Raw genomic sequence first — 27,845 nt, 5'->3', positions numbered from 1 at the left:
GGAAAAGGTAAAGTTAAGAACAAAACAAGACACTGTCCCTTCTGTAAACAAGGACAAGAGAAGGCAAAGCCAGGGAATGATTTTGAAAGTATTAGACATTCTTTAGACTTAACATATTGCCACGACTAGAATTCAGGATGCAGGGATGTGGCGGCAAGGCTCTTCATCTAGTCTGAAAATAACCCACCGCTCATAGTCCAAAAGCAAGATGGGAGTTGGCCAAGCTCTGAATTGGGAAAGGCCTTTAAAAAAAAAATTTACTGTGGGAAACAGAGCACTTTGTTTAATAAATGACAAGTAAGTCCTACAGAAAGACCATACATATATTTTGAAAGTTCTAAACACACTGTAATGACATGCGTTTACTTACTTAAAACACTTTGGCATGGATGGAACAGAGGATGTGCTAAAGAGGGAGCAGTGTCTCCCAAACATTTTTCACCATACGCCTCCCAAATGAAAAAGAGCTCAGCCCTTACCCTGAAATACACGTGTTTACTTAATCACACACCATATAAAGCTATCACGGCTTTAGTTATGTGCTACGTAGGGGCACCTGGGAAGCTCAGTCGGTTAAGTGTCCTACTCTTGATCTCAGCTCAGGTCTTGATCTCAGGGTCATGAGTTCAAGACCCATGTTGGGCTCCAAGCTGGGTATGGAGCCTACTTAAAAAAAAAAAAAGTGCTATATAAAACATATCTGAAAGAAAAATTTAAAGTAATATAAACATGAAATAAGATTTAAAACAAATTTTGTTTTATTGTGCTTATCCATGATAGAATGTTTTTTATATAAAATTATGAATAATGACACTTTAACAGGAGAGCAGCGTGACTGAGTATGCTGTTTAAAGGTGGGACACAGTGACTGTTCTCCATGGTATTCAAGAGTGACTGAGAAGTTTATTTCACAAATATTTGGTGTCAAGAACTGCTTCTGTCAAAAACAGTTATCTCACAAAGACAGGTAGATCCAGCAGCTGCACTTACAAAGTCATAACACCAAATTTTCCCATTCTGACCTCCAGTAACACAAAGACATTTTAACGAGGTTTGGCCACGAAATTCCCTTCTTTCCTGATGTCACACAGTTGTTCTTGGAGAACAAGCGGAAAATGTTGCATTTAGAAAAATCTGGACCCAAGACCCACTGAAACTCTTCTTGTGAAAGGTTTTTGAACAGGCTAGAAAATTCAGTTTCCAAGTTTTCAGGGAAGTAGAGAGTATTTTAGGTTACACACATTAATCCTGGCAACCAAATCCCATAATGACAGAAACTTTGTCAAACATCCACTTCCAAAATGTTCTCTCCCAAGCATGTGTTCTCTCAAAAGCCACTGACTTTCTCACTTGGGGTTCTCAGGGCTTTCAGCGGTCAGGGGGAGGGGGTGGGCCAGGCCAACAGCTATAGCCAGGCCAGCTGGGGGGGGGAGTCTGGGTCGGGGGGGGCACGGACACCAAGGCTGCCCCCTTCCTGCTGTTCTCTGTACATTTGGGCAAGCACCTTCCAGTTTTGTCTTCAGTCCATAGTTCCTTTGCAAGGCATCTTTTTAAGTGACTCGCACTTCGGAGAGGTCTCAGTGGAAGAAGGTCATGCAACCCATTGGGTTTAGTGGAAATCAGCTAATACCACCTCATCAGGCACCTCGGAGTACGAGAGGCTATCATGAACACACACACCAGGGCACCCGTGGGAGGCTCCTGGTGCTGGACTCCAAGCTGTCTGACCCCTGGACTCGTGAAAGGGCAGGAAGTTGTATGAACAGCAATATTAATAAAGCCCGCTTCACTTCCCTGCCATACAAAAAATAAAAAGAATTGCAAGTTTCACGACTGCTTTCCACATTCAAGTGGGGGTGACCATGCACACGTGGCCTTGGACACTTGCCGGGAAGAGGGCTGCACACATTGGCCCCTCAGGGATGAGACCCCTACACAGGCACTCTTCAAATTATCTCCCCTCACCAGCAGGTTGTGAGAAAGGTTCAAACCGATTTACCTGATTGACGTGCTACTACTTGGTCTATGGAGGAAATCAGAGGCGCTTTACACGCAGGCTTAGTGCATGTGAGCATATACAAAACGGTCCATATTTAGGCAGAATGACTTCAATAACCAGGTGGTGGGTATTAGAGAGGGCACGGATTGCATGGAGCACTGGGTGTGGTGCAAAAACAATGAATACTGTTACGCTGAAAAGAAAAAAATAAAAAAAAGAATGACTTCAATACCAGAGGATGCTGTTCAGCTAGGTTGGTAGTAAGGACGTGGAAGGGATACATGCAAAGCACCATGTAGAGTATGTGGCCAAGGACAGGTCCTTCAAAGCTGTTTATTTTATGAACTGATGAGTAAGTGAGCGAATGGATAAAAGTCCTCCACTAGAACTTCCTAGTGACAACACCCTGCGTCGTCCTAAGGATGGTGCTATGTGTGTCTATTAGCTCATGTGGTCTTCTTGAACAACTCTACAAGGTCTGCCTTTTTTTTTTTCTACAAGGTCTGCCTTTTTAGGTGACCCATGACCAGAGAGGTTCAGTTACAATCCTAGATGAGATAGGAGTGAGCGGCGATTTAGGACCTGAACCCACATCCCCCTGATGCCAGGCCTTGTTCTTGCATTCCAGCCCTCTCCTGTTGGCCATGTGCCCCAATCTGCACTGGCCTCTAAAGGCAAGGATCAACCACAGCCCAAGGGCCAAATGTGATGGGCTGCATGCTTTTCTAAATAAAGTTTTATTAGAACATAGGCCCTCTCCTTTGTTAAGTACCCTCTAGTAACATCTTATGGAGGCCTTTACACTACAATGACAGAGGTGGGTAGCTGTGACAAAGACTGTATGGCCTGAGTGACTTAAAATATTTACCAGCTGGTCTTTCAAAGAAGAATTATGCTGACTTCTGCCTAGTGTAGACACTCTGGTGTTTATAACTCACTTCTTCCTGTCAGAGGGACAATACAGATTTCTCTTTCAATGCATTCACTAAATTCAAGGGTCAGTTTTGATTTAGAATGTACAAAAGTCTTTCTCACATAATTTGAGATTTGGGAAAGTAAACGGTTTTTGACACTAAAAATAGTAAACAATATGATAACATTTCATCAATTTCCTTTTTTGATTGGCTAGAAGACGTGACACTGTTAACATATCCAAAATTGTCAAAAACCATTACTAACGCTGGTTCACATTCCCTCTTTTAAGGAATCCGGAACTAATTGCTCTCAATTAATCTCCTCCCCTCTTTGATTGCTTATTTATCAGACTGGGAAAGATAGATTTAATAGTGCTTGCTTGAAACAGGTTCCTTAATTAGAAACATCACAGCATTTAGCTCACTTTGTACTCTGGCAATTAAGAACAATTTGGAAAAGGGTTGTTGATTTTTTTTCCCCCACTATTGTCTCCCTGATTAGTTTTCCAAAGATCCAGAGAAAACAAATGACAATTCTAGCAAGCACTATTGGTCCAAATGAAACCCCAACAGCCAGATTACTTACTATGAGAAATGTGGGCCATCCTTATCCATTTCGTCCGTGTCTTACATTTATTTCCCTGTACCCTTGTCTCTTGTGTAGGTAAGTGGCAATACCTCTTAGAAAAGGCATCATTTTGCACCTACCTTTACACAATTATCTTTTCTCCAAATAAGCCAAATCAACAGAAGAAATTATTTTTCTTGATTAAGCACCCACATTTCTCTTGGGAGGAACCAAAACAAACAATTAATCTTTCCTTATTTGTTCTCCGAAGTCCCTGCCTGCTTACATGCGGATATCCAGGAACCTGTGGCAGCCAGTCGGCCGCAATTAGGCCTGAGCAGAAAATGAATGGACTCTGGGCTGAGGGCCTAATCTGCTGAGAGTCTGTGGGAGAGGGCAAGGTTAGACCAGGAAAATTCCCTTGTTGTCGGAACACTGTTCAAAATTACTACCTGACTTCAGCATAATTAACCAGGCCTGGGAATTTATATGAACTAAGTAATTGGAAAGAATTAGCAAGAGATATGGACATTAATCTTTACCAGTTACACAGTGTTTAATGAAATTAAGGGTCTCGCGCTCATTCTTCCCTTGCTTAGTCTGCACACTTTCTACCTCACCTGTAGAACAAGGAGAACACGCCATATGGAGAGCTACAACAACAAACCCCGAACACTCCAGTTTGAAAATTAAAGACAATTCAAAAATTTAAGAGCTGGCTCTTAAACAAATTATAATGCATCATAGGATGAAATATTATGGAGCCTTTATTAAAATAGTTTTTTTAAAAGAACCTTTATCCATTAGAGATACATACTGAAATATTTATAGATAAAAGACATCTGTGAGTTTTTTTCAAAATAATATGGGAAGATTGGGTATGTTTGGGAGTATATGTAAGACTGTCCCTGAGTTGATAATTATTAAAGACAGATGATGAGTATCTGGAATTTTATTATATTATCCTATTTTTTATATGTTGATAATTTCAGCAATAAAAAATTAATATATATATTATATATGTATAAAGTTTATATATATATATACACATATAATATATATTTTAAAAAGCCTTGTTTTAGGGGAATACTTAACACAGTTACGGTAAATGCCTATGATATGGTTTTATGTTGCTGTTTTTTTCCTCACTCCAGATTTGTGACAGGTTTTTAAGAGAAGAACTTATCAAGCATTAGAGGTGACATACCAAATATATTAAAATATAGGATTACAAACACACACAGAGAAAAGGCAAAGGAAGCACATTCTGATTTTGAGATGTTTCTATCAGGGCTTCTCATCCATGCCACTATGAACGTTCTGGACCAAATGACTCTTTGTTGAGGGCTGTCCTTTGCATTGTAAGATTTCTAGCAGCATCCCTGACTCTACCCTCCAGAAGCTATGAGCACCCCATCCTCAAATTCTGACAACCCAAATTATCTGTACATATCATCTAATGTCCTCTGTGAGGAAAAACTGCCCCAGGTTCCTTAACAGTGGTCTGAGGAGAAGAACTACAGACAATTATTTCTATTTCTATTTATTTATTTTTAAAGATTTTATTTATTTACTTGAGAGAGAGAGCGCGCACAAGCAGGGGAAGAAGGTGAGGGAGAGGGAGAAGCAAGCTCTCCACCAAGCAGGGAGCCTAATCCCAGGTCCCTGGGATCATGACCTGAGCAGAAGGCAGACACCCAGACATCTCTATTTTTATTCCTTACATTTTTCCAAGCTTTTGAATAGGCACACATATATAAATCAGAACGATAACAAAAATACTGACATAGTAAAAATATATTCATCTGCAAGGGGAGAACCCTTGATGTCTGTGAAGAAAAAGATGATTTATATCAGAAAATAAATTACTGTGGGACAGATAGGTAGTGATCTTTCTTTGGTTAAGGTGGAGTCCTCAAGCTAAAAGTGAACCTCACTAAAAAAGCCAGTTCTTTTTTTTTTTAAAGATTTATTTATTTATTTATTTGACAGAGAGAGATCACAAGTAGGCAGAGAGGCAGGCAGAGAGAGAGAGAGGAGGAAGCAGGCTCCCTGCGGAGCAGAGAGCCCGATGCGGGACTCGATCCCAGGACCCTGAGATCATGACCTGAGCCGAAGGCAGTGGCTTAACCCACTGAGCCACCCAGGCGCCCCTAAAAAAGCCAGTTCTTAAAAAACTCAGGAGTCCATCACACACACATTTGATAAAATACAAACCAGAAAACTCTCAAAAATAATGTGAGCCTTGGGCTCTCTGCTCAGCAGGGAGCCTGCTTCCTCCTCTCTCTCTCTCTCTGCCTGCCTCTCTACCTACTTGTGATCTCTCTCTGTCAAATAAATAAATAAAAAATCTAAAAAAAAAAAAAATAAATAATAATGTGAGCCTTCCCAAAACCTTCTGCGAATGAAAAACTGTAGTACCAAAGAGGGATTCAAGCCCATGGCAGCCATCTTAAAAGAACTAATACTCACAGAAACAGAATGCTAGCTCAGGGTGTTATTATTATTTTTTTTTTTATCAGAAAAAAAGCATCCACATTTTCGTGGAAGTTTGAATGTGAAGAAAAAACAGTATATGGCTTTGTGTCCATACACAGGAAATGACATCAGTGACTACATGTTTGTAGAAGGTGCTTTGAGCTGGCTTTCCAGAAACGAGTCCAAGTCTGTGTGATAATACCCCCACATCTCCCCCGCCCCCTTTCTAGAAAAAACATGCAGCCGTGAACCTGCCAAGAAGCCCAGACATCACTACTGAGGACTGAGCTGCACACAATCACCTTGTTTACCCAGGGCTCTAGGTTAGGGAACTAAACCCAACTTTAAGACTATTGAGATGTTGGATTTTAAAAAATATTTAATAAGTTTTAATTATATCATCTTTGTATTGTATTATATTTAATAATATTCAATAAAATATTTAATCAAAATTTTATAAGTCATAGTTTTAAACTTCCCAAAGTTTTAAGTTTTAAGCCTGATCAAGCTTTGGGTCCCCAGTACACTGGAGTGCTTTATTTCCAATCCATTCCCTTCTACACAGATTCCTCTCCATGAAACATGGACGTTTCTTGAGGTTCCAAGAGCTTCTCAAGTTGCCATTACTGACCTTAAGTCCACTGACCCATGTTACCTCTAAAGCTCATTATCCATAGCTCACTCAGAGCATGAAAAATCACGCTTCTCTGCAGGCTTACCCACCCAAAGGAAGCAAGAATGCCTTATTTCAAATATATAAAAATTTTTAAACATTTAATTAACTTTATTAAAAATAAAATATTTATTAAAAATTAATAAAATTTTTTAAAAAACGGTTTAATTTATTCCATCAAATGTAAAGGGTACTGATTTCTTTAAAGAATTAATATATATGGCTACTTTGAAAAATTAAAAAAATTTCTCTGTACTAAGAATTATTTTATTTTATTTTATTAAAGATTTTATTTATTTATTTGACAGAGAGAGATCACAAGTAGGCAGAGAGGCAGGCAGAGAGAGAGAGGAGGAAGCAGGCTCCCCGCTGAGCAGAGAGCCCCATGCGGGACTCTATCCCAGGACCCTGAGATCATGACCTGAGCCAAAGGCAGCGGCTTAAACCACTGAGCCACCCAGGTGCCCCTAAGAATTATTTTAAATGGAGTCCATGTCATGTTGAGATCAGGGGAAGCAAGCAAATCATGGAGAAAAATAAAACACAATTGAGAATAAGTACCAGAACTCTCTATAATTAAAATGCAAATCTTTAAATCATATGAGAAGAAAAACCATATACTGTTCTAAGTATTTACAGCTTTCACAGTTTCTTCAGCTTAACACAAAAAAAGTCTTAAAGAACTATCACAAAGCCCAAGAATCTATTGGGCCCAAGTTTCTTCAGCTTAACACAAAAAAAGTCTTAAAGAACTATCACAAAGCCCAAGAATCTGTTGACAAAAACGAAATTTAGGAAACAGACTTGAGAAGTTTTTTCTTCTCCCTGTTTTGTCTTTTATTTCACCAATTATGAAGACGAACCTGTCCACCACATTCTGGTTAGGGTTTTCCTATACGAACAACCAACTGCTGAAACAGGGTTCCAGGATTTCTAAGCAGGCACCACAGAAACGTATGCGCAAGACAATCTAAAAACACTCTCTAGCAATGATGGATTTCAGTTATTAACAGATCAAAAGGAGATGGATGGTGGTTTGCTTTTCTTAATCTACATCATCATCTAGATCTATTTAAAGATATGTGGCGCACTAACAAACTTGGTTAAGGTTTCGATAAAATCAGTAAAAATAATCTGCCCCCGTTACATTGAGTCGGTATCGATCAATAAAATCACTTGTACAGGGAAAGTACTGTTAAGTACTGACAATCCCAGCCATTAATATTATTTAACACACCGCTCACAATCTTTAACAAGAACAAAGAACAGTGTGTCTCATGTTATAAGCAGGACCTTCATAGATACTGTTACTTCTATAGGCTTTTCTGGTGATTTTGCCAAGTTCCAAATGTACATCCCTCTTCACGAGTGCACCACCCCACACACACACCTCCAAGACGTAAGATCTTGTTCTTCACTTCACTTGCATTTTAAAGGAACGCCTTTGTAAGAACCCAAACTGCCATTATACCACTTCTTCATTTGTGAATGAAACTCAAAGCTCTCAGGACCCAAGCTCTAGGATGTGGGGTAGTCGTGGGCACAGCATAGGGCTTCTGTGCTACACTCTGACATCACACACCTTCATTAAAACATTACCCTGTTGTCACGGGTAGATGAAAACAGAAATTTTCAATTACTCCTCAGACAGAGCTGGATGGCTAGGAAGACATACATGTGAATAACTTAAAAGCACCAAAGTGGGGGAGCCTGGGTGGCTCAGTCGATTCAGCGTCTGCCTTCGGCTCAGGTCATGATTCCAGAGTCCCAGGATGGAGCCCTCTGTCAGGTATCCGGGATCAAGCCCCTGCTTGGCGGGGAGTCTCCTTCTCCCTCTCTCTCTGTTCCTCTCCCTGCTCATGCTCTCTCTCTCTCACTCTCTCCCCCTCTCAAATAGATAAATAAAATCTTAAAAAAAAAAAAAAAAAAGGAAGAAAAAAAGCACCAAAGTGGGAGGTGGAGAATAAGAAAGGATGAAAATATTTTACAGAAGTTGGGACATCTGGGTGGCTCAGTTGGTTAAGCTGCTGTTGGCTCAGGTCCTAATGCAGGGTCCTGAGACCCGAGTCCCGCACTGGGCTCCTTGCTTAGTGGGGAGCCTGCTTCTCTCTCTGCCTCTGTCTGCCACTCTGCCAGTGTGTGCGCACACGCTCTCTCTCTCTCTGACAAATAAATAAATAAAATCTTAAAAAAAAAGAACATATTTTACAGAAGACAATTTTCACCTTTGTAAATATTGATGATTATATAAATGAGAATAATGACGGGAAAACCGCTTTCCGAAGTAAAACTGACTTAATGATAATGCTAAGATCTTGAACAGAAACCTGTTCTAAACTTCACCTTTCCAGTTCTGACCACTCACAATCCCAGTAGGTTATGATCTTTAGTGCTCTGCAATTTTGCTGAGATAAAGCAAGAGGGAGCCCCTCTCTGGTAAGTGAACTTTGAAAATACGAGACTTGAATCTCAGTTCAGTTTCACTTACTCTGTTGCTCTCAGCTGAATTCTGCCTATCCTACACTTCTCACAAAGTGACTGAAACATTATAACACACTTTAGCTTTCTTACTATGTTGCCAAAATACTCATCATCTTTCAATGTCTGGAACATCTTTTTTTTTTCCCCCTAAGATTTTATTTATTTGACAGAAGAGAGCATAAGCGGGGCGGGGGGGGGGGGGGGAACAAAGGGAGACGGAGAAGCAGGCTCCCTGCTGAGCAGGGACCCCCCCACACCCCTCCCCCACACCCCTCCCCCCCACACCCCTCCCCCCGACACCCCACCTCATGTGGGACTCAATCCCAAGGCCCTTGGGATCATGACCTGAACCGAAGGCAGACGCTTACCTGATTGAGACACCCAGGTGTCCTGGAAACATCATCTTTGAAGTTACTGGCAAAGTTTTCAATGAGCAGAGTTAAATATTCAAATTTTAATTTTTATACTCAAAATAGGAAAGAAAAAAAAATTGACAGAGGAAAGTGTTTTCCAGTTCTTAGGAGACTTAGACAATGACAACAGAGACAGGACTACTCGAGAGCACCACAGTCCATAAGTATTACACTATAAACTACATATATACCTTATAATAATTTTAAATATATATTTAATATTTAAATATTCTAGTAGTCACAAGAGAAAAGTAAAAAGAATCAAGTAAATATATTTTGTTTCACCCAATAAATACAAAATATTACTTTAAATATGACTTTAAAATATGACTTCAAAAATAAAAACTATTGAGATATCTTACATTCTTTTTTGTACTAAGTTTTTGGAATCTGTGTTTATTGTGTAGAACATCTTGATTCAGACAAGCCACATTTCAAATGTGCAAATGTTCTTTAGCCACATGTGACTAGTTTTTTCCATGATATATAGCAAAATTCCTTTCATAGGTAAAATCACAGATCGTGAGATTTCAGATGCCATCTCAGACGAATTTTCTCATACTTAGGGATCAATGATGAAAAAGGAAATCCAGTATTCTCTTGGAGCTGTTCATTCAAAAGAAAGAACCTTACCATACATTATTTTGCATCAAGAACCTGGACCATTTCATTTTGCTAAAAGGATGTGGAACACTATTTTCCCCACTTTTTGTGATGTTTGTGTACCAAGATTTATTTAACAAATGCTTTTTTTATTTGACAAAAGCATATACAAAGGTGGATAGAAGGAAACAGCAGTGAAGAGATTTTAAAAAACAGTTTAGTCATTTTAGTTGTGACTGTAAAACGAAAAAGGAAAGTATTTTGCAAAAATGCAGCCAAGATATGTTTCTTCAACAAATCTACTAACCACCAAGGTTTCCAAAGATATGGATTTCAACAATCATGACTAAGACAAAAAACCAGAAGAAATGATAAACTGGAACATATTTTATAAACACACACACACACACACACACACACATAACCGGTATATATAAATTACTGATATATGTGAAATATGAAGAATTTACAGTGCTTACAAGATGATTTATGTTTCAGGTTCATGTGTAACAATTCATGACCCATTCATCAGTTAAGTATACTGTTTGAAGGATGCTGCTGCCCATTTAAAAAAGAGGAAACTTAGACTTTGACTTAGAGTTTGCTATGTTGAAATTCCAATCAAAATTCTAGTGATGTTGTCTTCCACTTTTCTCCTTATTTGAATTTCCGTAAATTATTCATTAAAAAAATCTTAAAATTATAAAAACGCTAAAAATGGACCACTGGATTCAAATAACAAATGGTGATTACCATTTTTCTCATGAAAAATTGAGAGTTAATGTGCTCAAAAAGATCAGACTGTTTCAATCTCCTTACTGGTTATGGGTCTGTTCAGGCTTTCTATTTCTTCCTGGTTCAATTTTGGTAGTTTATATGTTTCTAGGAACGCATCCATTTCTTCCAGATTGTCAAATTTGTTGGCGTAGAGTTGCTCATAGTATGTTCTTATAATAGTTTGTATTTCTTTGGTGTTAGTTGTGATCTCTCCTCTTTCATTCATGATTTTATTTATTTGGGTCCTTTCTCTTTTCTTTTTGATAAGTCTGGCCAAGGGTTTATCAATTTTATTAATTCTTTCAAAGAACCAGCTCCTAGTTTGGTTGATTTGTTCTATTGTTTTTTTGGTTTCTATTTCATTGATTTCTGCTCTGATCTTTATGATTTCTCTTCTCCTGCTGGGCTTAGGGTTTCTTTCTTGTTCTTTCTCCATCTCCTTTAGGTGTAGGGTTAGGTTGTGTACCTGAGACCTTTCTTGTTTCTTGAGAAAAGCTTGTACCGCTATATATTTTCCTCTCAGGACTGCCTTTGTTGTGTCCCACAGATTTTGAACCGTTGTATTTTCATTATCATTTGTTTCCATGATTTTTTTCAACATGGGGGCTTAAGTGGGTAGGAGAAGAATCCATGAAACAAGATGGGATAGGGAGGGAGACAAACCATAAGTGACTCTTAATCTCACGAAACAAACTGTGGGTTGCTGGGGGGAGGGGGGTTGGGAGAAGGGGGGTAGGGTTATGGACATTGGGGAGGGTATGTGCTTTTGGGTAAATTGGAAGGGGAGATGAACCATGAGAGACTATGGACTCTGAAAAACAATCTGAGGGGTTTGAAGTGGCGGGGGGGTGGGAGGTTGGGGTACCAGGTGGTGGGTATTATAGAGGGCACAGCTTGCATGGAGCACTGGGTGTGGTGAAAAAATAATGAATACTGTTTTTCTGAAAATAAATAAATTGGAAAAAAAAAAAGATCAGACTGACCCCTACACAAACATCCAGCAGATTTGGTGGGTGGGGGGTGGTGGATAAAGCAAAGAGAATTTCTCAAGCAAAAAAGCACAATATTAAAACTTAAAAGTTGAGGCACCTGGGTGGCTCAGTGGGTTAAGCCTCTGCCTTCAGCTCAGGTCATGGTCTCAGGGTCCTTGGATCAAGTTCCGCATTGGGCTCCCAGTCAGCAGGGAGCCTGCTTCCCCCCCTCTCGCACCCTGCCTCTCTGCCTACTTGTGATATCTCTCTCTGTCAAATAAATACATCTTTATTTATTTATTTTTTTAAAAGATTTATTTATTTATTTATTTATTTGACAGACAGAGATCACAAGTAGGCAGAGAGGCAGGCAGAGAGAGAGGAGGAAGCAGGCTCCCCGCTGAGCAGAGAACCTGATACGGGGCTCGATCCCAGGACCTTGGGATCATGACCTGAACCAAAGGCAGAGGCTTTAACCCACTGAGCCACTCAGGCGCCCCTATAGAAAAAAAAAAAAACCAAACAAAAAAACCCTTAAAAGTCGAAGGATAGACTTCTAGTTCTATTATGATGGAAGAGATACACTTTTCACACTTCTTCCTACCAAATACAACTCCCGCATTATACTGGACGTTATATCTAAGGTTGAGGGAAGAAATGAAATCTGTGGCACCTAATGAATGACACAGTGGTGCGTTTTTCTCTTTCCTGGGTTTTCCTTTTGCCTCATGTATCTCAACTTGGAGCAGAAAAAGCCAGAAGCCAGGCAATACCAAGAGAGGCAGACAGGTCAAGCCCCGATAAGAGCCCGTTTCCTCTAGCGAAAAGACTGGAAAAGAGACAGCCTACCTAGCAAGGCAGAAAACCTTAAGACACTGACCACTCTACTCAACACAAGCACCACAGAAAAGACTGCTGGTCCACTGCCACTCAAGCCGGGGGGTACTGGGGTGGTTTAGTCGGAAGCCGAAGCCCAGTGGGAAGCCCAGCTTTCCACCCTCATGAAGCTACAACAAGGCACTCAATCCTAGGGTGGTATCAGAGATGTCAAGTAGGGAGCCAAGAAGCCAAGACTCTCATCCCCTGCCCAAGCCGGTAATGTGCTCTAACCAAGGGTCAGTGGATACACAGTGGGGAGTCAGAACTCCCGTCCTCTTAGCAGTCATGAAGGACACCCCATCCAGCCCAGAAGTCAACGACGGCCAAATGGGGAATCTGGTCTTTACCTAGCCGAAAGAAGCCAGAGTCCTCCAGATCCCACCTTCTATGGACTGAGCAGTGTCATTAGAAAAGCAACTAACCCAGGAGTTTTAAATTTGTTTTTTTAAGATTTTATTTTTGTGTCAGAGAGAGAGGGAGAGAGAACACAAGAAGGGGGAGGAGCAGAGGAAGAGGGAGAAGCAGGCTCCCTGATGAGTAGGGAAGCCCAGTGTGGGACTCGATCACAGGTTGCTGAGACCATAACCTGAGCCCAAAGACAGATGCTTAACCAACTGAGCCACCCAGGAGCCCCAAGACAGGAGGTTTAAAGAAGAGCTGGAGTTCGTAACATAATGCAAAAATGTCCAGGAATCAAGTGAAACCATTCATCATATCAAAACCAGGAAGATCTCAAACTGAATGAAAAAGACAATCAATAGATGCCAACACTGAGAAGACAAAGATGTTAGAACTATCTGATAGTGACTGTAGAGAAGCTTTGGTAACAATGTTGCAGTGTGTAATTATGAACACGTCTGAAACAAAAGAAACAATATAAACACTCAACAAAGACACATAAAGGGGAGCACCTGGGTGGCTCAGTCATTAAGCATCTGCCTTCGGCTCAGGTCATGATCCCAAGGGCCTGGGGCCAAGCCCCATGTCGGGCTCCCTGCTCAACTGGCAGTCGGCTTCTCGCCCTCCCTCTGCTTGTGCATGCTCTGTCAAATAAATAAATAAAATCTTAAAAAAAAAAAAAGAAATATAAAGTGTCAGCAAAGAAATAAAAGCTATAAAGAAGAATCGGTGGGAATTTTAGAACTGAAAAATACAGTGACCAAAATAAAAAGCCCCGTGGACCAGGTTCAATAGCAGGATGGAAGGAGCGGAGGAAAAAGACAGCAAATGGAAAGACAGAAAAACATCAGTGACCTTATCTGACCAATGGAGAGAAAAAGTCTGAAACAAAACCACGGAGAAGACCCAGGTCTCTGTGGAACCAGAGCAAAAAGCCATGTATTTCTATTATCACAGTCCTGGAGGGAGAGGAGAAAGCAGGAAGGGAAAATAAAGAAGAGAACTCCAAACAAGAAAAACCCAAAGCAATATGCACTGAAAGACACCATAATTAAGCTTCCAATGACAAAGACAAAATCTTGAAAACAAACATCTTAAAACAGCATCTTACATAGAGAGGGGAAAGAATAATATGACCGGGGAATTTTTTTTTTTTTTTTTTTTAAAGAAGGCACAGAAACCAGAAGGGAGCAGCACAATAGTTTCCAAGTGCTAAAGGGAAAAAAAAAAAAAAAAAAAAAAAAGGCTGTCAACCTAGCATCCCATATCTAGAGTGATCAGACTTGAAACATCCCAAGGTCCTTGTCATGTTCAGGAGGAGACTAAAGAAAACAGGTAACTTCGATAAGAACAGATACAAACTAACAGAGGAGAGAAAATGGAAAGAGAAAAAGGTGGGGTGGGCGGGGGGAATCTGCCACCAATCCAATAGCAGGCAAGAAAAGCAAAAACTCAGGAAGAGAGGGGCCAAGAGAAAGCAGGGATGGTTGCCCTTAGCTCTATCATAGGAGCAATCACAGAAATGTAAGTGGGACATTTTAACACACCTTTCTTCTTAGAGATCAGTAAGTCAAGTCTGATTGATTAGCATGCTTAGCAAACTTCATATAGCTCACTTATATAGAACTTCTAGCTCACTGCCTCAAGAATTAGTAAGGACATACTGTCAAGCCCATGGCATCAATTTTAATAAATGCTCCGTGTACTACTGGCCGAGTTAAAAAAAAAACAAAAACAAAAACACCAAAACTCTGGTCCACGGCAGATTCCTGGCTCAACAGAACAGTATACCGTCTTGCATGATTTTAAAAACACATGAGGGGCAGACTAGCTAGGTAGTCAGGTCTTCTGAAGACTGCAGTCTGCATGAACTAGATAACACGCCCCACACCAGCTGGGCAAATGTCTTCTTCCAGTGAATTTTAAGGCTTTTATTTATTTATTTTTTAAGCTTAGATCATCCTCAATCACGATTTCTACGAGCCACTTCACTCTACCTCCCAACACTTCCTGTATATATATATATTTAAAGACTTTATTTATTTGAGAGAGCGAGCATGAGTGGGGGAGGAGGGGGAAGGGGAGGGAGAAGCAGAATTCCCGCTGAGCAGGGTGCCCCGACATAGAGCTCGATGCCAGGACTTGAGCTGAAGTCAGACGCTTAACTGACTGAACCACCCAGCTGCCCCTCCCTGTGTATTTAGCTGTGGTTCCCTCCTTAGGAAAAAAAGGAAAACATAAAAAGAGGAAAAACATAAGCCTCTGCTGTTCTCAAGGAAGTGACCTACGACGTGGGTCCCTTTCTCAGAAGCATAAATCTCTCAGTATTGCAACAGATGCAACAAGGTCTGAATGCCAACTTCCCACAGACCATGGCTGTCTAAAAACCAAGCCAGCTAGCAGTTTCACACTGCTACGGAAGAACAGAGAAGGACCTGCCTAGGAAGCCAGCCTCGGACGAGGAAATGGAACCACCAATGAACCTCAACCTCGACCACACTTTGTTTTTCTTTTCTGGAAGAGTATGGATGGATCTTCATCTCCGACATACTGATATTTTGCCAATGTGTCTAAGCTTTGGTGGGTTTCCATCATTCTTGATGCTCTGCACCTTGTCTCCGTTAAAAGCTCCCAGCCCCCAAGCTTGGGGAAATGGTCAACTATTTTCCTTTGATTATCCCCTCCTCTACTTGGGTAGTTTCCCCTTTTCTTTCTTTCTAGGACTCCAGGATGTTAGATCTGGATAGATCCGCAGCGTCTTATCTTTTGATGGAGAGATTTTGTAGCTGTACTTTTGGGAACGGCTTCCCAAATGGAGAGAAGCTACGTAATAGTTCCAGTGGGAGGACACAACAAATCCCAAGAACTCCTCTGTGTCCCCGACTGTTCGACTTATAATTTCCTAGTGTCATCTTTTGGATGGAAGGCTTTGGGGCAGCTCTCTAGATTTATTAAGCCAATTCTGGGGACATGCTTTGTGTTGTGAATTATCTCTATGCTGACAAGCCAGTGGTTCAGTTCATCTCGGTCTTTTTTGTTCTTCAAAGGCCTGGTGATCCCTGGTTGTCAGCTCTCCCTGAAGAAAGCAGTGGGGGGTGGGGCATGTGTGTGGGTTTTCCTCTGTGGCTCTGTCCGACCTCCTTCCACATGGAAAGACAGTGTGGGTGGCGCATGCAATGTGGTCAGCTGTCCTCCGGGCTCCGTTGGCAGAGACAGGGTTGTGAACTGGGGGCCCTACTATCTGTACGAGAAGGCTTAGCTCTCCATGATCATTCTACTTAATATTTCGGTGTATTGTTTTGTTTTGCACAGAAAAGTCTTTGAAAATATTTTTGGCTCGGTCACCAACGTCAAGCTGCCTATATTCTATAGAGAACAAGTGGCCGGGCCACCTGTCCCATGTGTGCATTCTGAATGGCCCCACTGATTCTCAGTTGCACCTGCCGATTCTGAATCCAGAAATTCTCCAGCAAAGCCATGGGCAGGTAGCCTCCCGCCTCTACCACAGGCTCTTGGGCTGCTGCTTTCTGCTCTCTGCTGTATCTGTTCATGCACTAGCAGAACATTCCATCTTCTCGAAAGCTGTTAAAAATTTTTCGTCCTCTGATGATCCATTTCCCCCCTGCCTATCCATGCATGGACCTGTGGAGGTTCATTCCTTGTGGAGTTTTTGTACTTATATTTCAGAGGGGGTCTCAAGAAAAACGGGAAGTCATCTCAAAGCAGGATGTATTCTGGGATGGCTCGGCTGGTTAGGAATGGGCCTCACGTCATGATCCCAGAGGTCCCAGGATTGAGCCCAGCAATGGGCTCCTTGCTCGGCAGGAAGCTTGCTTCTCTCTCTCCCTCTGCCTGCCACTCCCCCTGCTTGTGCTCTCTCTCTCTATCAAATAAATAAAATCTTTAAAAAAAAAAAAAAAAGCAGGATGTATTCTATAAACCATGCCTGAGGGCCAAATCACTTTGGGACCCCCCCCCACCCCAAGTAATATATTCTTCTTAAGATGTGGGTTTCTCTGTAGATGACTTAACAGGGAAAACAGATGTATGCTGACAGTTTTCATAGGATTCTACATATTCAAGTTACAGATTTTAAAAATAACCAATCAAAATAAAAACAAAACAAAACAGAAACAAAAAATAAAAAAATCACCAATCTATCAAAGGAGTCGAGGGGCAGTTAATTAAATTGTGACCATTTATGACTATAGGGCCTTCTCTTTTATGATTATTCATAAATATATCCTTACATGAAACTATGTCAAGGCTGAGACATTAAGAAATCCACAATGCAGGGGTGCCTGGGTGGCTCAGTGGTTAAGCCACTGCCTTCGGCTCGGGTCATGATCTCGGGGTCCTGGGATCGAGCCCCGCATCGGGCTCTCTGCTCAGCGGGGAGCCTGCTTCCTCCTCTCTCTCTGCCTGCCTCTGCCTACTTGTGATCTCTGTCAAATAAATAAATAAAATCTTTAAAAAAAAAAAAAAAAGAAAAGAAATCCACAATGCAGAATGAAAAGAGCCTCCAGGGAGTTAAGAAACTAAAATTTCAGTCCAGGCCTTTAACTGATGAACTCAGTTAAGTGAGGCAGGTTTCATAACCACACCAGAGTTCAGTTTCTCCATCGCTAAAATAGAAGATCAGTATGGGCAACCTTAGGGAATGCTGTCACACTCCCCCGTGGTCCTGAAGGTACTAGCCGATCTTTGGACAAGGGGTACAGTTGTTTTCTGTGGCCCTCTCAAGTGCTAGTCTGCCTGTTCTATCGTTGGGAAACTGAGGCCAGAAGGATAATCCTGAGCATAAGGCACAAGAGGCAGACTGGACTAGAAAACATTCTTTTTTTTTTTTTTTTTTTAAAGATTTTATTTATTTATTTGACAGAGATCACAAGTAGGCAGAGAGAGAGGGGGAAGCAGGCTCCCTGCTGAGCAGAGAGCCCAATGTGGGGCTCCATCCCAGGACCCTGGGATCATGACCTGAGCCGATGGCAGAGGCTTTCACCCACTGAGCCACCCAGGCGCCCCATGGAATAGAAAACATTCTAATGTCACCGGGAGCTTTAGGTGCTACGGCGGTGGGGTGTGAACACCTTCTCAGTTTTACAGGCCAGAACAGGGCCATCCTGTCCAGCGCACGCCGAGACTGTCTTACTCCTACAGAGACTTGAACATCAAAAGGCATCCCAAACAGACATGCGACCCAGGGTTTTCGTTTCATTTGACATTGATAAAGCATTCCCACTCATCTTTGCAACAACTTCCATCCAACTCCCACTGCCCGCAAACGGAATCAGGAAGGGAAGGGAGACGAGAGAGCTCCTTGGACCTCCTCGAGGACCCGAGCGACAAGAAAATGAATATTAAATGCACGACAGGAAGCAAGCCCTCTCGGTCCCCAACCACATCTTTCAAGCCCTATTTCTGAGAATAGAAAATTCTAAGCTCAATTTGAGAGTCACTGTAAACTCTTCTCTGTGCCAGATGATTTTATCTGCGTATTTACATCCAAAGTACAAACTTAAACTGTTTACACTGAGGGGTAATGGAAGTCATGTGTCAAATTCAGCGGGAGGAAAAAGAGGAGCACGCTTCACAGCGAAAGCCTGAAGATATACAATATCTGTGGAAAATGTGGCCTATAAGCATGCATTGTTTACCTATTTCGTTTAATTACAGAGAACATGAATTCTTACCCTTTGCATACAACATCTAAAGTCTCGTGGTTTTTTTGGTTTGGTTTTGCCCGACAGTGTTGCCAGGATCTCTGGAAGTCTCACAGCCCCGTATACACAGCCTCAAACACGCCGCCACACACGGTCCTGTCATCTGTGGCCCTGTCTCCTTTCATCTCCCGCTTCCAGAGAGACGCAGGGAAGGGTCTGTCCACAGCGCCCCAAAGCAGCACAAGAACAGTACAGACAACCCTCCTCAGATGCTCGCCAGGCCTTCGGCGCGTCAGCTTTCCTTGCTGAACGCCGTCAAGACAGGAAGACTAGACAAGGCCACCAAGAGACTCCCGGCATCTTTGTACTGGGAGAGAGTCGTCTGAATTTACCACTGAGTACAAGCCTGCGGGGCCAGCTTCTCCACAACTTCTCACCGAGAGCGATTCAGGCACAACCACCCAGAAGGTCTGTCACGGGCACCGTGTGCTGGCTTCCCAGAGCCAACAGTGACCCGTCTACACAGCATCTATTCTGGCGTGAAAGCTTAAAGGGGTCGCGCAGTATTATTCGTGGAAAGCACAGTATGAGCTGCTGTTTCTGCGACATCACATGTCTCAGAGGGAGAGATCTTCATGGCTAAGCCGTAATCCTTGGGTGAGGTCCAGCTCTTCTCTTCCTCATCCCCTCAGCCACACTCACTGGGTCATCCCACGCATCTCTCTCAGGGGATCAGTGTCGTGGCTGAGCACCTAGCCTGAGCCGTCCCAGCACCTGCCCTCTGTGGTGCTCTGCGGATCAACTAGGACATAGAATATTCATACTAAGCCTCTGCCCTTTGTATTTTATGTTTTTAATTTTTTTAAGATTTTTTTTTTTTTTAATTCATTTGACAGAGATCACAGGAAGGCAGAGAGGCCGGCCGAGAGAGAGGAAAGGAAACAGGCTCCCTGCTGAGCAGAGAGCCCGATGTGGGGCTCGATCCGAGGACCCTGGGATCATGACCTGAGCCGAAGGCAGAGGCTTTAATCCACTGAGCCACCCAGGTGCCCCTGCCCTTTGTATTTTAAAGCCAAGAAACGAACAGGGGCGCCTGGGTGGCTCCATCAGTTAACCCTCTCCCTTCGGCTTAGGTCATGATCCCAGGGTCCTGGAATCGAGTCCTGCATCAGGCTCTCTGCTCAGTGGGGAGCCTGCTTCTCCCTCTGCTTGCCACTGCCCCTGCCTGTGTTCTCCTTGTGCTTGCTCTTTCTCTCTTTCCGTCAAATAAAGAAATAAAATCTTAAAAAAAAAAAAAAGGCAAAACAGTGAAGATGACATTGTTCTAACCTTCCTTTTGTTTTTCCTTTTTACTCCAGACAAGTTGTTGTCTTATCCTCCAACTTCCGTAGTTCTGCTTGCTCCTCTCAGTGGCAGAAAAGAGCATGTGAACGCATTCTTTTAAAAGCACACATTCTAATTTTCAAGGTCGGTCCTTCATCAGAGGCAATTTTTATACTTCAATTCTCAACATGGTTCCACAGATGGACTAGCCAGACCCAATGAAAATTCAGTTTCTCTATGTCCCCAGCAACCCAAACCCCATAGCTCGGCAAATGCTAGGAGAAAGCAACAAATCTTGGAGAGAAAACAAAACAAAACAACAAAACAAAAACCCAAAGACACAGTAATGTGCAGAGTTGAACTAAAAAATGGACAGACCCTCTCTCCATTGGTTTTTACAGTAACACGCAATTTTCACTTCCTCCATTCACCTTATTACAAATAGAAGCTGATTAGAGCTAAAAGAATCAACAACATATTTATAATTTTAAACCTTTCTTATTTTAACAGAGAATGTTTGACTGCTTGATGTACTTTGCATCTCACCATAAGTTGTGAGAATAAAATATTGAGATACAAGTTTATTTAAGCTACATTATATTAACTGCAGATCTAAACACGTCTTACCTGTAAGTATGTTTCCAAACCTTGTCGCCGTTGTTCCAAGACCTTTGGCACCCAGTTCCTAACATGTTTAGAAGGGATTTCTGGAGTTTTTATACATTTCTTCAGCTATAAAGACAGAAACAGGGGGAAAAAAATGTCTCAGCTATAAACACATTCTTTGAGGGGGGAAAGCCAATAAAAGAAAATGAACCACTACTATCTCCAATAAAGAGACAGAAGAAAATTTAATTATATTTAAATTTTGTTAAAAAGTTCTCAACAGTGCCTGGGTGGCTCAGTTGGTTGAGGGTCTGACTCCTGGTTTCAGCTCAGGTTGATCTCAGGATCCAGGGATCAAGCTCTGTGCCATGCTCCCTGCTCAGCAGAACCTGCTGGAGAGTCTCTCTCAAATGAATAAAATAAAATAAATCTTTAAAAAAATTATTTAGCTATCCTAAATGTTCTTGTTTCAGAATAAGAGTTTTGGGTTTCTGGTAGTAGTTATGGTTGGGTATCATCTAGTATTTCACAGTAGAATTATTTTTTTCTGAAAAATTTTATATTCAGTAAATGCAAAAAAAAAAGTTTAGTGAATGCATCATTATGGAGGTAAAGTAGTTTAGAATTTCCAAAATCAATTAATAGAAAGAAATTTTGCTCAGAAGAAATACTTTTCTGATGAAAAGACTTTCTACATATTAGTTCATGTAAAAAGTCAAATAAAATGCAATGTTTATAACCATCCCGCTGGAAATGCCATGCAAACTAGACCACACCATTTGGAAAGTTTCTCAAAAGTCTGGAACAGAATGAACTTTAGCTTTTTAAAAGAGAAAGACTGATGCTTCCAATGCTCCTAAGAATTAGGTCCAAAATCTGTTCAAGAAAAATCATGGTTCTCCGCTAAGCCTTTCTGGGCAGCAGTCTGAAGGAACCACATGAAAAAGGAAAATTCTTTTGGGACTTGAGTTAGAGCTGCCTGTGGTAGGCACAGCCTGTCTACCACATTGACACCCTAATCTGTGAATGTTACTTTATTTTACAAGGCCAGCCACTTCGCAGAGGTGATTCAATTAGGGGTCTTAAAATGGAGTGGCTCTCCTAGATGATCCAGGTGGGCTCAGTGTAATAGTAAAATTCCTTGTAAGGGGGAAGCAGGAGGGTCAGAGGCAGGGAGAGTCTGGAAGATGCTACATGGCTGGCTTCCACCTCAGAGGAAGGGTCCAGAGCCCAGGTGATCTCTAGAAGCTGGAAAGGAAGGGGAATGAATGCTTCCCTTCAGTCTCGTGATGCCTTGATTTTAGCCCAGTGAAACTCATTTCAGACTTTTGACCTCAAGAAGGATAAACATCCTCACTTTTGTATCAACATGGACAGGACTGGAGGAGATGATGCTGAGTGAAATAAGTCAAGCAGAGAGAGTCAATCATCATATGGTTTCACTTATTTGTGGAGCATAAGGAATAACACAGAGGACATAGAGAGATGGAGAGGAGAAGGGAGATGAGGGAAATTGGAGTGGGAGATGAACCATGAGAGACTGTGGACTCTGAGAAACAATCTGAGGGTTTTGAAGGGGCGGGGGTAGAAGGTTGGGTGAACCAGGTGGTGGGTATTATGGAGGGCACGTAGTGCGTGGAGCACTGGGTGTGGTGCATAAACAATGAATTCTGGTACACTGAAAAGAAATTTAAAAAATTAAAAATTAAAAAAAAAAAGAAAAGTAAATCTGTCTTGTTTTAAGCTACTAAGATTATGTTAATATGTTACAGCAGCAATATTGAAACTGATACACTAAAGCAGAATGAAGTTTAATGTTCTAATTAAAAACTTGGAAAACCTACTGAGACTGTAGTGAGAAGCCAGAGCTGATTAAGAATATACAGATTAGCGGGGCGCCTGGGTGGCTCAGTGGGTTAAGCCTCTGCCTTCAGCTGAGGTCATGGTCTCAGGGTCCTGGGATGGAGCCCCACATAGGGTTGTCTGCTCAGCAGGGAGCCTATTTCCCTCTCTCTCTCTCTCTCTCTCTGCCTGCCTCTCTGCCTACTTGTGATCTCTCTTAAAAAAAAAAAAAAAAGAATATACAGATTAGGGATGCCTGAGTGGCTCAGTCAGTTAAGTTATTGTCTTCAGCTCAGGTCATGATCCCAGGGTTCTGGGATGGAGTCCCATATCAGGCTTTCAGCTCAGCAGGGAGCCTGCTTCTCTCTCTGTCTGCCTCTGCCTGCCTCTCTGTCTGCTTGTGCTTGCTCTCTCTCTTTCTCACACACATGCATAAATAAATAAAATCTTATTAAAAAAGAAAAGAAAACCTTAAAAAAAAAAAAAAGAATATATAGCTTATGACCTGCTGAGGGAGGGGCACAAGCCCTGAGCATCTGAGCTCCCACACTGGGGAAATGAACCCCACAGGCTTGTTTTGAGTAAAGGTACAGTTTCATTATACCCACAGAAGGGACACAGAGTCACAAGATTTATTACAGGTCCCAGAAGCAAGGGAGGGTTACTGGTATTTGGACTTTCTGTTTTATGTACCTGAATTTAATTCTGATAGACTTCCAAAAAAGAAAGAGAAAAAAAAGGCAAAAAGCCAAAGGTAATGGGACATAGAAGAATGAAACCAAAGGGGCAGAGAAGTAATTACCAGGAGAGTAAGAACTTCCTACAAGACAGAAAGCAGGAGTATGTCAATGAAGAATACAGAGAGGAGGAAGCCCCTGGCCAGGCCACCTCAAGAAAGGAATCACAAAGAGTGGAGACCCTTGTCTTCTCAGCAGACTTGAGAGTTTTGTGCTCGGGACTGGTGTAAGAGGAGGGCAGAGCCAAGAACTGGGATGACACAACATCATGGTTTGTGCCAATGGACACTCTACCATTACCCTCCATAAGCAAGGGGCTAGCAACCAGGCTGCATCTCTAGTACTCATACCCCTACCCCATAAAAAAGGGGCAGTGTCCCTCAGGAAAATGAATGAAAGATATGGGCATGTCATCCTGCCGTGGGGACCCCACTCTAACAGCTGGCTCTCTCCTCTCACTCCCTATGATGATGCCCCTCCAGCTGACACACCCTACAGAGGGACCAGGCAAGCATACCCAAGGCAGAGGTACAAACACCAAGAATAATTCCTCTAGTTGGATGGGCAACTGAGGCTAGCTATTTCAGCAAAGACAGCACTATAAAGAAGAAAGAACAAGAAAAACAAGTGGAACAATGAACTCCAAAGAAAACAAGTAACAGAGGAGATCTTTGATAGCTACTTAGTACCTGCAGGGAGATTTGAGAAGATAGGGCTTCTTCTTTTTTTTTTTTTTTTGAGAAGATATTGCTTCTATAAAATAAGAAGAGGTTGCTATTCCAAAAAAAAAAAAAAAAAAGAATGAGTTTTTTTTAGAAAATTAAAAAAAAAACATGAGACGGACATAAAAAATTAAAAGAGGTAGAACATACAATCATGGACGTCTCTCAAACTGTACAACAAAAGAGAGTGAGAGCAAAGTTAGGTGAAAAGAAAAACACCATGAGGATTAATCCAGGAAGTTTAATTTAAAAAAAATCAATAAGCATTCCATAAAGGAGAAAAGAAATTCTCAAAGAAATGATGGAAGAATTATGTGACTTCATACAGATCTTCAGATTAAGAACCCACTGGGCACCTTGACCTTCTATGGCTTCTTCTATACAAAGGAAGCTGAGGCTGTAACTCCCGAAAACAGCCGAAAGCAAAGAAGAAAAAGAAGAGGATCAGGACTCAAAGCTCTGCCCCATCCGTGTGAGGAAGGGACTCGCCGGACAGCAGATTTGGAGAGGGGACTTTCTGGAAGAAGGTTGCTTCCATGCAGTAGATAATATGGGAAAGACGAATGATCAAGGAGATAATCCTCTATTAGAAAAGATCAGTTCCAGAGGGGAGCAAGAGCCCCTGAAGGCGGTCATGGAGCAGAAGACACTGAGCCTCTCCTCCATGTCAGTCCAGTGCTAGAGACACTCCTGGTGCGTGGGGGGCTCACATACCAGGAAAAGACGAGAAACAATACACGAGGTAATAAAACAGGGTGGGCGCAGATAGTAACAGAAAGGGGTGGGAGCGGAGGGACTGTGTGAGGTGGGAATGTCTGAGGAGTGATGGGAATCACGCAGGTGGGGAGCCAGGCAAGGAGCTGGCGAAGGAACGTTACAGCAGATGGAGCAATGGGGAGCAGGGGCCAAGCCTGCTGTTTGGGACACAGCCAGGAGGAGACGAGTTCAGGGAGGCGGCAGCACTGCACACTGTAGGGCCTTGGAGGCTACGTAGGAAATTGTGCTCATTTTATATAGGAAGCTTAGTCAATGTCTTCAACAAGGGAATGACCTCATAGAAATTTACTTTAAGGAGGTCATGCTAGATTTCATAAGCAAGATGCACTGTAAGAGGGAGGGAGTCACTGTGGAGAGACCGGTCAGAAGCTTCTGTTGAAGAAATCCAGGCAAAAGACAGGGTGATTTAGGCTATCTATACTATCTATGGTTCTGACAGTGGAAATAGGACAAGTAGAGGCTGTAGGGGTATGGAGAAAGAAAAGATGCTCAGAACAAAGAAAAGAAAAAAGAAGAGGAAAAGAAAAAAAACAAAAGAAGGAAAGACAGAAAGAAAAGAAAAAAAGAAAATGGCCCTTCATCCTGACAGAAATGCAGAAACAAGGCTGGAGGGACAGCAGCTACATTATAACCAGAAGGATGCAAGGCAGGTGCAAAGGTTAAAAAAGAAAAAAAAAAAAGGAGCTTGGAACATGGATACTGTGGAATTACTATATCAGCTTGACCTGCCTGCTTTTAGTTTTGTTGCTGTATGAGAATCATCTCTCACTTGTTTAAGAAACCTAGTCAACTTTCTGTTATATCCAACCAAAAATAATCTTGGCATAAAGGAATCCATTGTTTGCTTCTGGTGATTTTAACAGGAGGCCCACCGGGCACTCAAATAGAGATAACTGGTAGGCAGGTAGATAGGGGTCATAGATCTGGGCACTGGATCTCTAAGTGGAATCCAGAACCATGAAACTAGATGACAGTGTGAATTTCTCCATTGGCACAGACAGAAAAAAAATTATAGCAATGGCAGAATACAAGAACAGCCCCCCAGACCCCTGTCTCTTGGTCCATGTGCTACAGTATCCCTTCCCTTGGGTTCAGACAGCATCTGTGAATGTGGTGGGGGATAGTCACTCCCTTGAGCAGGTTACCTTTTATGAGATGCAGTCCTAGCAGACCTCAGGCTTTGCCATGTTATAGCCCCATGGCTTTGACTTGGGGGTCGCCTCAAAGAGCTGAGAGCTACCCCTGGCCAATAGTCAGCAAGCAAAAAGGGGCCTCAGTCCCACAACAGCAAGAAACAGAGTCTCCCCAAAATGAGCTTGGGAGAGGACCCTGAGCCCAGATGGGAACAAACCCTTGACGACACCGGATGTCGGCATGATGAGGCCCTAAGCAGAGAACCCAGTAAACCTGCATTGCAGACTCCTGACCCAAAGAAACTCTGAGCGGATACAGTCATCTTGCTTTATGCTGCTGAGTGTGTGGTGATCTGTTCCACTCCAATGGGGCACTGATACAAGGGCTGAGAGCCCCCAACGCCGAGGGGCAGGGTGGAAAAGCAGGCAGTCCCTCACTGAGCAGGGGTGGAAACCACAGATTTGGGCAGCGAAGTGTTCCAAGAAGTGGGCACGGTCAGGCTGCACCCAGCGAGGGTAAAGAGCGAGTAAGAAGTGGGAAACCAGAGCCTCCTCTGTCAAGGAATTCTGCCAAGAAAGGAGAGTAATGGGGGCAACATGGGAGAGAAGGGTGGAGTCGAAGGTGGGGTTTTCTATTTTTTTTTTTTAAGATTTTATTTATTTGGCAGAAAGAGAGATCACAAGTAGGCAGAGAGGCAGGCAGAGAGAGAGGGGAGGAAGCAGGCTCCCTGCTGAGCCGAGCTGAAGGCAGAGGCTTTAAACCACTGAGCCACCCAGGCGCCCCTCAAAGCTGGGTTTTATTGTGTTAAATAGAAAATCCTACACCATGTTCATTTACTGATGAGACTGATCCAATATTGAGGTAAGAGGGGAAGGGGGGGAGAAGGAGGGACAGAGAAGGAGAGAGAAACAATTTATGACTGTCTGTAAGGAAATAAATACTTATCTCACCTCTACCATTTGAGGTATTTCTCAAACAGGAACAAAGCCCTAAATGCTCAATTATTCTGTGGTAATAAGTTTATTCAGTTCCAGTTTAAAGCAAAAAGAAACTGCCTTTAGAACTACTGAATCATGACATGGCTTACATTGTAAAATAGAAAATCAACTCCATTATCTGTCTCTCCCTCTCTCTCTTTTTTTTAAAAAAATCTTGAAGATACAGTCCTGAAAACACTTTTCCTTTTTATTTACGTCAGGAGTGTGCAGGAAACCGATCATCGTAGCTGCGGGGACCTGTGACAGCATTTGTAGGTGAGTAATGAATGGCTTTAGATGAGGAGAGACAAACCCAAGACAATATGTTTCCAGCAGGGCTCAGCTGCTCATAAGATAAATACTCGTCTGCCACTCCCTCTGATGATTTACTGTTTCGGCCAGGCTGCGTCCGGCCATGTGGCCTTTCTGGTCCACAACGACAGTCCCCATATTCCACAATACAGCAAGCCGTCGCCTTCACGTGGGGCGATCACTCCTTTTCCTTTGTTTGTTTTTTGTGTGTGTGTGTGAAGATTTTATATACTTATTTATTTTCAAGTCATCTCTACATCCGACGTGGGGCTTGAACTCACAACCCGGGGATCAAGAGCTGTCAGCTCCACAGACTGAAGTCAGCTAGGCGTCCCCCTCTTTCTTTTTCATACCATGAGAAGAGCATACACAGAACTTACTCCATGCAGATGTGCCATTTACACACTGGTGATAGTGGCCGTTTTCTTTCTTTCTTTTTTTTTTTTAAGATTTTATTTATTTATTCATTTGAGAGAGAGAGAGAGAGAGAAAGAGAGTGCATGAGTGTTGGGGAGGAGCAGAAGAACAGGGAGGGCAAAGGAATCTCAAGCAGACTCCTTGCTGAGCTCCAAGCTGGTTGCAGCTGGATCCCAGAAC

The 27,845-nt window shown here is 42.3% G+C and overlaps 1 protein-coding gene across 5 annotated transcripts in view; it reads right to left on the bottom strand.

The window, feature by feature from the left end:
- SNX24 (sorting nexin 24) overlaps positions 1 to 27,845 on the bottom strand; it is a 166,579-nt gene that overhangs the window by 40,491 nt on the left and 98,243 nt on the right. For all 5 annotated transcript variants that reach the window (XM_044263792.1, XM_044263767.1, XM_044263800.1 and 2 more), the window contains exon 3: positions 20,769 to 20,873. In XM_044263792.1, the coding sequence (XP_044119727.1) occupies positions 20,769 to 20,873 (105 nt within the window). The remainder of the gene's footprint in view (positions 1 to 20,768; positions 20,874 to 27,845) is intronic.

Source organism: Neovison vison, chromosome 1, assembly GCF_020171115.1.
Source record: "Neovison vison isolate M4711 chromosome 1, ASM_NN_V1, whole genome shotgun sequence".
NCBI lineage: Eukaryota > Metazoa > Chordata > Mammalia > Carnivora > Mustelidae > Neogale > Neogale vison.
This window is presented reverse-complemented; position numbering and strand designations above follow the sequence as displayed.